The following is a 12922-nucleotide window of genomic DNA, read 5'->3' on the forward strand; positions in this document are numbered from 1 at the left end:
CACACACCAATCGGGTCCTCCCTTGGAGCACTTCTGCTGGGCATACTGGGAAAATCCTTCCCATCAGGAGGTGCTTCTTGGGGCCAGGGCTGGGTGGCCATTGATGGATCACTGCCACTCCTGCTGAGGTCCCCCATGGCTTACACCCCTCTGGGAGGACCGCGCCTGAGACCTGCTTCTTCTCATCCCTGGATCTTTCCCGTGGCTCCCAGGACTCTGCACTTACCGTATTTTCCTTTAATTCTCAAGAGGATGATGGCTATGGAAATGAGTGAGACAAGGAGGAGAATTCCCAGAACGATGCAGGTGATGAGGAGCATTAGCTCTCGAGATTCCCAGTCCTTCATTTTCACTGTCACAGAAGATTCTGGAAGCAAGACCCCCATATCAGGAAGAAAGGGGAATGGACGTAGACTTCTCTTTGCCTTTCTCGCTTCTCCATCCTCTCTGCATCTGACCACTTCCCCTTGGACCTATCCTCCTGCTCCCTTTTTTTTTTTTTTTTTCAAATTTTCCCATCTGCTTTTAGGTGCTTGGTATACAGTAGGTGCCTGAGAAATGCATATTGAATGGATGATTGACTGAATGAAAATTTCTCCTGGCCACCAGCTCACAGGGATCGCTTTCTGCTCAGCAATTATTGAGCACCCACTGTGTGCCAGGCACTACACTCTGGGGGGACAAATATGACAGCTGTGTCACAGGCCTTGAGGGAAGGTCAACAAGCCAACGTAATCCAACTCGGTGAGATGCCTGCTGATGACGGTATGGACATGTGTGGGGCCCTACAAGGGGCACCTGATTCTCTATGGGGAAGACCAAGGCTGGATCCCCAGGGAGGGTGACTCTGGGCCACCACTGGAAGGGAGCAGACAACAGGAGAGCTAGATCTTCTTTCTGTGCCCCAGACGCACCCTTCCTACCAGACATGCACTCCCCGAGGGCAGTGGGGAGGGCCACAATTCCGGACCTCCCAGCTCTGCAGCCCTGGTGGGACTTCCTGCCTCCCCCACCCTCTTGGCCCCAAGCCTGCTTTCTTTTTCTTTTTTTCTTCTCTTTTTTTAAATTTTGGTTGGGATTTTTTTTAACTTTTTTTTTGGGGGGGTGCAGTAATTAGGTTTGTTTGTTTGTTTGTTTGTTTATTTATTTATTTGGAGATACTGGGGATTGACCCAGGACTTCCTGTATGCTAGGCATGCACCCTACCACTGAGCTATACCCTCCCCACTTTTTCTTTTCTTTTCTTTTTCTGTTTCTTTTTTTTTTGGGAGAGGGCACTTGGATATGAACCTGCACCCCTACTTAAAAGAACCCAAAGCAGAAAATGGGTGGAGGCTGCAATGAAGCCAGTGCTTGGAGTGCTTACCACCTCCTGCTCAATGCAGAAGGCCTGGGGTGTGCGGACCACAGGGCTGGGTGAAGGGTGGTGACTGCATCACGGGGGGCTGGGGGGATGAGATCAGCCTTACTCCCCAGCTAGGGGCAGTGTCTGCTCCCCCTGGGAGATTACTGCCTCCCTGTCTTGATTTTTTTCCCTCTTCCTTTCTGTTTGCATATGTGGTAGTTTGGGCCAGGGTAGGAACTGGATTTAGCAGCAGGAAGCAAGTGCAAGGGAGAGGCCGGGCTGCGGGGGCTCAGGGGAGACCAGGGGATCAGGGCCCAAGGGAGGGGCTGCTGGGCCAAAGGCTGGAGTGTGATCCTTGGACACTGGGTCTCTCTTTGCTCTTCTGAGGATGGTGTGGCTCCCCGCCCTGACCTCAGGAAGAGAGCACATTCGAGGCGACGGGGTGTGGGTCCTGGCGAGATCTTACCCCACAGACTGCGTGGTCCCCAGCATTTCATTCCCTCTCTGGGACCTCATCCATTGCCAGGTTCTCTGGCAGGACTTCGTCCCCCTCTGTTCCGCCCCCAAGCCATCCATCCTCTATAAGAAGGGAGCCAGGAGGCGTACAGCCTGTGAATCTGGGCAGGTCCCTGTGGGTGTCCCAGGGTTGCCAAGGGGCTCCTTGCCTGGACCAAATAATTAATAAATAAGAATCACTGAAGCCCAGACAGTGCTTACTGTGTACAAAGCCCTGCTCTAAGGGCTTTATAAAAGTGAATTCACAGGAGACTCACAACAACGCTGGGAGGAAAGTGCTAGGATTATCACCCCCCTTTCATAGTCAAGGGATCTGAGGCTTAGAGAGGATGAGAGCTGCCCAGCATCATGCAGTGAGGCAGTGGCCCAGCTGGGAGCTGGGCACCACGAGTCTACCACAAAGACGGCCAGGCTCCACACAACCAGCAGACAGACCAAGCGTGGATCTGGAGTTCAGAGCCTTGCATGCAAATTCCAGCCAACACTCGCTGGTGGTCACTTCCCTCTGAGCCTGTAAGCTTCTTCCTCTGTGTAAGGGTTATGGGAAGACCTCCCTCACACGGCTGCCTGCCGGGAGGATAAAAGGGTTGGGAAATCATGACTATAAAGTGCTGGGCCAGTGCCCCAAGCTTTATAAACACAATGGCTGTTACCCTCGGCGTTCCCACCACCTGGCCAGTAACAGAACAGCTCTGGCTCTCTCCAGCTCCATCCTCCTGCCCAACCGGACCAGAGCTCATGGAGAGTGGGGAGGGGACTCCGGTCCATGAAATACCACGATTAAGGGAGCTGTGAAGCTGACATCACATAGGCAGGGGAGGTGGAGAAGCACAAAGCGCCCAGAGAGCCCCAGGGGCGGTAGGGGGAGGCAAGGCCATTGTCTGAAGGCGGGGGATGGGGGACAAAACATCAGACCCCTCCCACAGACACATGCACGCACACGTACACACGCACTGGTACACGCAAATGCACTCATGCACCAAAGCCTCTGAAAAACTGTGTCCCCAGAGACACTCACCCACAGTGACTGGCTGAAAACTTGCAGGGACTTCGGGAGTAGACAGATTGAGCAGACTCCGAGCACCTGTCAGAAAGCACCGCTTATTCACTCAGCACACGTGCCTGAGCACCTGCTGTGGCAAGACCTTGTGCTAGAAACTGGACAGGACAGACAAGTGGCCTGGAACTGGGGGTGCATTCCTATTGGGGCTCCTGGCTGAGGAAACCTGCTTTTCCCACACCCCACAGAAGGAGGATCTCATGGGTGAATTGCTGGGGAGGTTTTTGGTTAGAATAAAGGGTTAATAAAAGAATTAGCCCTTCTTGCTGTTATATAGTATATGTTATAGATACATTCTGCTATAGCCCACAAATATTTCCCTTTTCTATCCATTACTGGGTTTGTTCGTCACACCTGCCTCAGGAGGTGGGAAGCTGACATTCTCATCATAATCATAATCATTTGACAGGTAAGGGATGGGGCTTCCAACATCCCTTGGTGAATATTATCTGGTTTCCTGGCTACCCTGTGAAGTGCCTCGTGTCAGCATCCACATATTCATGAGACAAAAGCCTCCCAGCTGGTAATCAGCAGAGCTGGAATTGAAAGCCTGGTGTACCTGAATTCTAAAGCATCGCTAACACTCTGTTCAGGTCTAATGCTCTCTCACATTTTAACACCTCTGAAATCGGGATCATGACATCCATTATTACAATTGATGGCATGTCAAGAGTTTATTTTGGCAGCATTTTTGTCCCTTATGGTACATAAAATAATAATAGCGTGACTTATAATCAGTGCCATCTTAGATTTGGTGAAACCCAGTCAAACCCAATTCATAGAGCAGATGTGAAGCTCAAATGAAATATATAGTGAGTGCCCAGCAATGCCTGGCATCTGATTAGGGCTCCAGACACCGTCACTGATACTATTAGTGTCTCCTAATGTTATTTTTACGATGATCATCAGCCCTGGGATTGCAAATTGGTTTCATCTTCTGAGCCAGTTCCAGTCAACAGGAAACACTGCTTAGCATATAACAACGCCTCAATAAAGATTTGACTCATGATTCTGGGGCTGATCTGGGGAAAAGAATGCCCCGATTAATTAGCAATGTCTGCTGGCCATGGTAAGGGCAATGGTCCCTCTTATGCCAGTATTTGCCATTCCTGACCTAGCTCAAGCTGTGGTCCTTGGCCTGTGAGTTCTTAGGCTGTGGATTCAGGTGGCATTCCTAGTCCAGATCTGGGGATCGGGGGAGCAGGGGGGAGGGGAGGAGGGATACCTGAGCAGAGGACCCTGGCTGCCTGCGATTGGCTGCAGAGGTTGGAGTTGTTGTACCGCCAGGAGCAGTTGGAGAGGGTGGGCTCCCATCCCTCGCATGAGTAGTACATCTTGCCCGCCAGGGAGTGGGGCAGCCCCTTGGGCACCTGGGCCACAGTCCCACAGCCCAAATCCTGGCAGAGCACCTTGGCCTCCGGTGAGTACCACGTGCTGTCACATACTGTGTTCCAGACCCCTCGGAAGTATACCTCCACCTGCCCCTCGCAGGCATCAGCGCCCCCGGTCAGGCGCCAGGACTGGTGCTCTGCAGGGTGGGTAGGAGGGGTGCAGAGTCAGGTCAGGATCCTTTGGGGGAAACCCCCACTAGCCCCGACCCCAAAATGCAAAATCCCCACAGCCAATCACGTCCAGCTCTTGTGTCCTCTCCCTCCCGCCTCTGCATCCCCCTCTCATCTGAGCATCTGCTCTGGCTGACCCTGCAGCTCAAAGTGTGGTCCTCGGACCAGCAGCTTCAGTATCACCTGGGATCTTGTTAGAAATGCAAAACGTCAAGCCCTGCCTCAGACTTACTGAATCGGAACATACACTGAACAAGACCTGCCTCCCTCCCATTCCTGGGCACATTAAGAGAAGCACTGGCTGGACCAGAGCTTCCTGTCCTCATTTGAACTGCTGACAACCTCCTCCCAACCTCCCCACCTGCATCTCCCCTTGCTGCTCTGAACCTGGTGACCAACTCCCACTCAGAAAGAGCCTGACCTCAAATGCCACCTACTCCAGGAAGTGGGCAGCCTTAACCCTCTGGCTCTGGATTGCCTGCTGCCTCTTAACTCCACCTGACTTCCTTTCTTAGGCATTTATCTCTCCTGGATTTGTCTGAATCTCATCGTCCTTCTCGGACTGTGACCTCCCACGGGCAGGGACCATCTCTCCAGCACTCACGGCAGGCCTGGCGCCCAGTAGGCCTACAGTAAGTGCTGAATCATCGTGATTCAGCGTCACCCACTGACCTACCTGAGCACACCACGCCAGCGTCCTCCTTGTGGCCACAGTAGCCGTTTCCCGGCAGCCCCAGGCAGTCCCAAAGGTAGTCCTCTGACCCGGAGCAGTTCACTTGGTCGCGGTGGATGGGTCCTTGGCCAGGGGCGAAGTGCAAGCCGGGCAGGGCCTCGACTGCCCAGCCGCAGCTCAGCTGCCGGCAAACCACGTGGGCATCCTCCAGGTCCCACGTGTCGTCACACACCGAACCCCACTGGCCGTGCTCCAGCATCTCCACGCGGCCCGCGCACGAGCTGCCACCACCCACTAATCTCAAATCGCGATTTTCTGGGGATGGGAGAAGGAGTTTGTGGATGGGGGAGAAAGAAGGAGAAGGGAGGGGGCAGGAGAATGGTCAGGACCGGGCAGGAGAGTTATGCCTGAGGTTGTGGACCCAGTAAGAGTGGCTGATAACTGAGTGGGCAAGACTGGGGAACTCTGTCAGGGCTGGTGACCTGGGGGCAGCGATGAGGACCTGGTCAGCACTAGGGACCAGGGAAGGTGCCAGATACCTGTGGGCGGGGCTTGGAGCCGGTGGGAGGGGCTAGTACCCTGGCGGGGGGAACTGAGGAATCCTCTCAGGGCTGTGGTAGGCAGAGCCTCCGACCAGTGGGTGGGGCTTAGGGATCTGGCGGGCGGGGCCTGAGGAGCAGGTCTAGGGACTGGGGAGCTCTAAGGGACCCTGGGAACCTGAAGTATTTATGTACCGGGGGTGGCTTAGGGGCGCTGCAGCCCTTCAGTGTGGGGACCAGTTGCATTTGCGTTGGTGGTGGGTAGGGGTAGTAGTCTGGAGGGCGAGGCTTAGGTCCAACCAGAGCTGGGGACAGGAGGGAAGGCCTGGGAGGTCAGACAGGCAGGGCCCGGCGGCGGGCGCGGGTTTGTCCGCTCGTACCTGTACAGGTGACCTGGGCCGGCCTCCCGTCGCTGCTGCACGGGTGCTCCGCCACGGTGCAGAGCTGCCACTTGGCACCGCTGCACAGGATGGCGGGCGCCACGGCCCGCGTGGCGTTCGGGGCCCCGCTGGCGTTGCCTGCGGCTGGACCAGGTGGCAGCTCCGGAGTCGGCAGGAAGGGTGGTTCCGGCCCCTGCGCCCCTCCGCAGTCCAGCAAGCTGCACAAGGCCTCCGCGGCCGTGCGGCTCCAGAGCGCGCCGCAGGCGGGCTCCCAGGACGACCTGAGCCTGACCTCCACCGTCCCGCTACAGCGGCTGCTTCCGTTCACCAGGCGGACCCCAAGTCGCTCCCCTGGAAGCACCAGACACCAGCTGAGCCTCAGCGGATGCAGATTCGGATTCTGCCGATCCCAGGGATGAGAGTGGGGCGGGCAGCTGCCAAAGCCTCCGCTCCTGATTTGCTGCTGCATGACCTTGGACCATATGTTCTAGTCTGCAAAATGGAGCTGGGCTGGCTCATGCCTGGAACCTCTGGTCCTCCTTAGAGTCAGGAGAAGGTAGGGCTAAAGGTGACTAGAGGTTAGGATGGGTTAGGCTTGGGTGTCCAGTCCCTACAAACTCTTCTCTCTTGCCTCTGCCTCCAGAGGCACCCTTGTGTGAAAGAGGGCATACTTCCCCTCTCAGGCCCCTCTGTTTTTCTCAGGGTGCTACCGTGGAGGTAGCATCGAGACCTCGGAAACTTGGAGGTTGGATATGGGGTTGGTAATGGGTTTGAGGATGCACTACTTCAGTGGATGTTGGTGCCCCCTGCCCCAGAGCCCCTCCTTGGGGAGCCACCTCCTATTTTCCCCCAGGACGGCATCTCTAGTGCTAGGGCGCAGCTTGGCTCTTAAATATCTGTTGAGTTAATAAAATACCCACCTGGTGGAACCCCACCACCTCCACCAAGAGTTCTTTAGCTTATTCTCAACAAATCCTCTTAAAATGCTCGCTGGACATTTTGCCCACGTGTATGTAAATTTTTATCAGTGGCCTCTCAAAGCTGGTAGCTCAAAGATCTCAAAGTGAATCTAGCAGTGGAGCTTCTGGCATTGGGTCAAGAAGGAGAAGTGTTGTCTGGAGTTTGGGAGCCTCCTCGGTACCATAAAAACCCATTTCCCTTTCCCATCACCCCAGAAGACCACCTGCTTGGTCTCAGAAAGCTGACTGTGGACCCCAGGAAGACTGTCTCCTCACCTGGCTCCAAAGGCGGGCTCTCTGTGCTGCTGGTATCACGCTGGTCAGAGGGGGACGGAGATGGGTGACCTGCAATTAACCAGCAACAGCCGTGATGGGTGAGTGAGCTCAGGCGTGGAGGGCACAGAGGTGGCTTGCAGGGCTGGGGGCACTTTCTGGAGCCTTCTGTGGCCATATGGGGCCTCTGGTAAGACCCAGTCCTTGACCTTGGGTGCACTTATCTCCCTTCGAGGTAGAGAAATTCTCAAGCTTGGGAGCTACAGCATCCTCCACTTCATCTACTAATTGTGTGCACATCCTCAGAAATCAGAGAAGAGCAGAAAGGAATGATCGTGGCTTTGGGGCCAGGTCCACCTACTGGCTGAGTGACCACAGAAGGGTTACTAAGCGCTCTCAGCCAGAGTCCCGATTTGTTGGCAATAACACTTAGGAAAGTGTTGTGAGGCTAAGAGAAGACAATACCTGTAAAATATCTCACATATAGAAGAAGCTAGAAATGGGATTAATTATTAAGAAAAATATTTTTTTGTTTGGAAAATTTGTTGGAGAAATTCATGTCAGACTTTAGGGTAATGGACACCTCCTGGGCTGGAAACCATTGGGCTGCAAAGTGCTTTCAGACACTGAGGAACTAATGTTTACAGAGGACCGATTCTATGCCTGGCCATTGCATGTATTATTCCTTTTTCCTTCAATGACACAAGGAGGTAGGTATTAGCTTTCATTTTTTAGAAATTAGGAAAGGGAAGCCAAAAGAATAGAAATCAATTGCCTAAGCCAGATAGTGTCCATTTGTCCCCAGAGTCTCTATCCATTTTGCCCTGGAAGGCTGACCTGTTTGGACTAAATCAACATCTTCTGGGGCCCTTTGGCTTCTGCTGGGCTCAGCCAATGGGGAACCCCAGCAGAGAGAGGAGGAAGGGAAGAGAGTGAAGTCTTGGTGTTTATCCCCCTCGGCTCTTTCCTGGTGTGATCCTTTGGGCAGGCCATGTCCCTCATCTGAAGGTCATCGCTCCTCTCCGGGGGTCCCCGCTCCTTGACTTTCTCCTTCTGGGCCTCAATGATCGCTTCCTGGTCTTGTCTCCTCTGGCCCAGAGGGGTGACAGCTCAGCTGCTCTGAGCTCCTTGTTACTGCATTATCCTTTCTAAATAGACCTTTTCTAAATAAGACCCCTTCAAACTCCAATTTTGAGTGTGCCATCTGTGTCCTTTTGGGACCCTGACTGATACGTGGCCTGAGGCCATCCAGGTAGCAAGTGGTGGGGCCAGGATTTGAACTGTCTCCAAGGAATCAGCTCCATGCAGGGCAGGGATATTCCAATTTTCAAAAGCACAAAAAGGAGGGATATGGCTGGGACCACGGTGCTCACAAAGTAGCTCCTCTACACTTCTGCATCTCTCCTGCACTTAGGTTGGGGCCATTGATGTCTGGGCAGAAGGACAGGTGCCCACTGTCAGGCCAAGGGAGGTGAGAGGCATTAAGCCTCCTCTATCTCTTTCTGCTCTGTTGTGGCCAGATTAGAGGCCCTGGGTTCCAGATGCAAGATGGAGAGGAATGCTGACCCTACTTGATTTTGTGTAAGAAGTGAACCTTTACAATATTAAGCTATGAAGATTTTGAGATGTACTTGTTAATTGCAGCCTAGCCCGGCCTGGCCTGACTGATACAGGGGCTGAAGATTCAGGCATGACTGTTGCACATTCTTAGCCTTACCTGAGAATATTCCATGGACTTACACCTGCACAAGCATGAGTAAACACACATGCACGCACACATACACACACACTCTGCAGACACTGCTCTCCTACAAGCACCCGGCTGGGCTACTCCATCACCCAGACAGAGATAATCAGGCCTTTAATTGCCTGTCCTGACCAACTCCCTGGTTGGCTGCCCAGCCTGACCCCCTGAAGGGGAAATGTCTCAGAATTCAGAGCACAAACTCTGCGGCTAATGTTATATTCAGAGCAAGAATTCAGATGCCCCCAAGTTAGGATTTCAGATCCCAGCTCCCACAGCAGTGGTCCCCATGCTCTGGTGTAGCCCTCATTATTTCTATGTAAGCTGGGTCGGGGGAGGCCGGGGAGATGGGAGGATTGGGATGCTGGTGCAGTGCATGTGTGTGATTGTGATATGTCTTTGTGTATAAGTGTGTGTGTGGTTGTGACTGCATGTGCATATGTGGGGGGCTCTAGCTCACTTCTGGACACCTCTCTCTAGGTCTGAGAAACCATTTCTCATGCACAAAGACACACATGTTTCTGTCTGACCAGAAAACCCTGGAGGGAAGGGCCAGAGGCTGGGTCAGCCCCGTGTCCCCCAGGGTGCCCAACACAGTGTTTGTTGATTGACTGACTGAACGAAACAGCGAGCAGGAGCCACCAGCTCCAGGGACAACTGTCGCCGAGGCCAGATCCACTCAAGGGTTTGTCTTCTGGGTCACGGGCATTTTCCTATACCCCATCCCAACCAGGGAGCCTGGCTTTTGTGTTTTGACTTCTGTGCTGCAGGAACAAAAGCAGAAGTTACCTCTTACCCTCCTTCCATCCAGGCCTCAGTTCATGGAAGGCCCAGTCCAGGATAGGCACTTCCTAGGCATTGTTACTGCCCTTGCCTGGCCGTGTGCTTCACATCATTACATTTGATTCACTTTTTTGGCTGCAATAAATCTATCTGAAAAGGAATCTTTACCCTGTCCTGTGAATTCACTTTACAACACTTAGATGTCTGAATGTAAAAATATTCATGACAGTTTTTTTGAATAGCCAACAATTCGAAGGAGAGTGAATGCCCATCTGTTGGGGAAATTGCTGGATAAAGATGGTCCATTTACAGCATAGCATCTTATGGAGCCTTTATAAAGAATGAACCAGACTCATACCAATTGGAGGGATTCCCATGCTGTGTTGAGTAAAGAAGCAAGATGCGGAGAAGGAAATATAATAGGATACAACTTTTGTAAAACGATGGCCCCAAAAAACCCCTCCTGTGATCTGGTATGATTATGTGAACGTGGAGGAAAGTGTGGAGGAACGCAGGGCAGGTTATGAAAATGAGTAAATTAAAAAGGTGGGCTTCAGTGGAAGGACAGAGAAGAGCCAGCTCCATGGGTGTGTGACCTGTACATCATAAGACGCTGCACTTGGAAGGGTCCCAGACTTGGTTTAATGCTCTGCTGTCTCCGAATGGAAATTCTTAATGATTTTGGAACAAGGGGTCCTGCATTTTCATATTGCACAGGGCCCTGCAAATTATGTTACTGGTCCTGGGGGGTGAGTCACGCCAGTGGGAGGAGTGAGAAGGGAGAGAGAGAGAGGAAACGAGAGATGAAAGGAAAAGATAAAAGGCTGTACTTAGAAAAATCATCTGTATGATTCCATTTACATAAGACAAGGTACAGAGGTAAACATGCAAAAAACGAGAAAATATAAAAACCTAAACGGGCTTTTTGTACTGCTTGCCTAAAACAGAGGGCAATTGTAAAAATAGGTATACTAGAAATGAAGCCCTTCTGTAAAATGGGAGCAACAAGTGCCCGGCGAGAGGCCCTCAGTGCTGTGCTGTTAGACAAAAGGCCTGCGGACACGTTGTTTCTAATAGGAAAAAAAAAAAACAAAACAAACTGGAAACAACTGAATTGTCTAAAAGGGATTGGGGATCGGTTAGAAAAACATACCAACACGTTACAAAATATTTGCCTAAAGAAGTAAATAAATAAATCTGTACAAAGAGTTTTTGAGGATGTCAGGGCCTATGATGGGATGATAAGTAATAGGAAGAAGATACACAGTTCTCTCTCCCCTCCAGCACCTGCCCCACCCCTGCCTGGCTTTGAACTTCTGAAGGTCTCCCAGGCCCAGAAGGAGCCCAAGTTCAATGCCTCTTCTAGCCTCCACGGCACCTTTGGCTTTTCCACTGTAGCCCTAGCCACAGGCAATTATGTAGTTATTTTCTTTATGAGCTGTCTAATGGCCAGTCAGGCCCACTCGATTCTAAGCCTCACATGGGTACACTGAGGCCCACGGACTCCCAGTGCAATGGTCTTCCCAGCTGACCCCGTTGCTGCTCTGGGGCAGGAGTGGGGTATGCCCCTCTCCAGGACTGGGGTCAGGCCCCCGGGGACTGCAGTGCCCTCCAAGCTTTGGGAGCAGGGTGCACCTGCTGGCCTGGAGACCACCACGATAGAGTTCACACGGATCAGCCTTTCGTGCCCTGAGTGAGAATGACAAGGGCTAATTGAATCAAGGAAGTCCTGCCCCCCAGGCTCTAGGTTAGGCCCTAGACATTCAAAGGAGGCAGAGCTGGTTCGGGGAGCTGTCCAGAAATATCCACTGGTCCCTGGCCTTGAATGTAAGTGGGTGGGTGCTGGGCTGCCATTCCTTCTGCAAGTGGACGTCCGGGGGACAGCCAGGTGGGTGCCTAGTGTTCTATTTCTAACCACACTGATGAGAGCCATTACCCATCTTGGGCATCCTGGGTCCAAAATGCAGGGAGATAAAGGAAGGACACTGTGATTCTTCCCATTGCACTGATGGGGAAAGGCGAGGTCCCAAGACATGCCAAGTGCCCTCCACAAACCTCCTGGCATGCTCAGCGATATAGCTGACATTTTATTCAGTCCATTTACACACCAGGTCCTTCTGAAATACTTTAGATGAGTTAACTGATTTCATTCTCACAACAAGCCCGCAAAGTGGAGGAATTAAGGTGCAACAAAGTTTCATAATTTGCCCAAGAGGATTCAGCTAGGAAATGGCAGAGCTGGGATTTGAACCCAGGCTGTCTGGTTCCAAAGCCTGCATGCTTAACCACCCCACTTTCCTGGTTTGGAATCTAGCATCCCAGTTTCTGCTTCAGTGATCACGCCAAGGGCGAAGGGCAGGGAGCTCTGACTGTCTAGGTGGTTCTCCTAACTACTTCCAACTCTGCGATGCTCAGCCAGCCCTGAACTTAGACAGCCCACCCAGCAAGGGTGACACAATTCAGCCCTCAAGCCCCAGGGACCAGTTCCCCAAAAGGGCCCCTGACTCTAAGGAGGTGCAGCAAAGAGGAAAGCGTCCTGCCCCAGGGCGGGGATGACATCCGCCCCCACAAGGAGGACCGGATGTCGTCTGGCAGCCCAGCCCTGAGCTGCCCCGACCCTCCCCGCTCAGCTCTCCCTCCCCAGTGCCACCTGAGCCCCCTTATTTCAATGCTGGGGCCAGAGGAGAAATGGGTTACTTGAAAAAGAAGGGCCCACGACTTGTAGACCCAGGGAGTTTAGGGGGAGGAGCCCTGAGCGGGAGGATGCTGGGACTACAGTGAAGGGTTTTCTTCAAAAGAGTCCCTTGAGGTTGTTGATGGAGCGCAATTGATAAAACAACTGGAAAGGAAAAAACAACCTGTAAGTCCATGAAAATTGGAAAGAAACATAGCACTGATCACACCAGTAACTTACGACTTGATTCAGAGGGAGCAGCTGTGTCCTGCCTTTGAAGGGACTTGGAGAGGCTATGACTCCCCGTTGGGCTGAGTTTATTTTGCTACAGAGACCGAGGCTCTCCTGGGGGCTAGGTTGGACAGCATGGTCCTCACTCCCAGAGGTGATCGGCAACGGTGAGGAGACCCGGCT

The 12922-nt window shown here is 52.7% G+C and overlaps 1 protein-coding gene across 11 annotated transcripts in view; it reads right to left on the reverse strand.

The window, feature by feature from the left end:
• CD6 (CD6 molecule) overlaps positions 1-12922 on the reverse strand; it is a 45010-nt gene that overhangs the window by 12381 nt on the left and 19707 nt on the right. For 10 of the 11 annotated variants that reach the window (XM_064492300.1, XM_064492299.1, XM_064492298.1 and 7 more), the window contains exons 2-7: positions 7311-7379; positions 6076-6426; positions 5160-5471; positions 4147-4449; positions 2880-2945; positions 227-367 (exon numbers count right to left, since the gene is read on the reverse strand). In XM_064492300.1, coding sequence (XP_064348370.1) covers positions 227-367; positions 2880-2945; positions 4147-4449; positions 5160-5471; positions 6076-6426; positions 7311-7379 — 1242 coding nt within the window. The remainder of the gene's footprint in view (positions 1-226; positions 368-2879; positions 2946-4146; positions 4450-5159; positions 5472-6075; positions 6427-7310; positions 7380-12922) is intronic. The other variant, XM_064492301.1, reaches the window with a different exon arrangement.

Source organism: Camelus dromedarius, chromosome 12 (genome assembly GCF_036321535.1).
Source record: "Camelus dromedarius isolate mCamDro1 chromosome 12, mCamDro1.pat, whole genome shotgun sequence".
NCBI classification, from domain to species: domain Eukaryota; kingdom Metazoa; phylum Chordata; class Mammalia; order Artiodactyla; family Camelidae; genus Camelus; species Camelus dromedarius.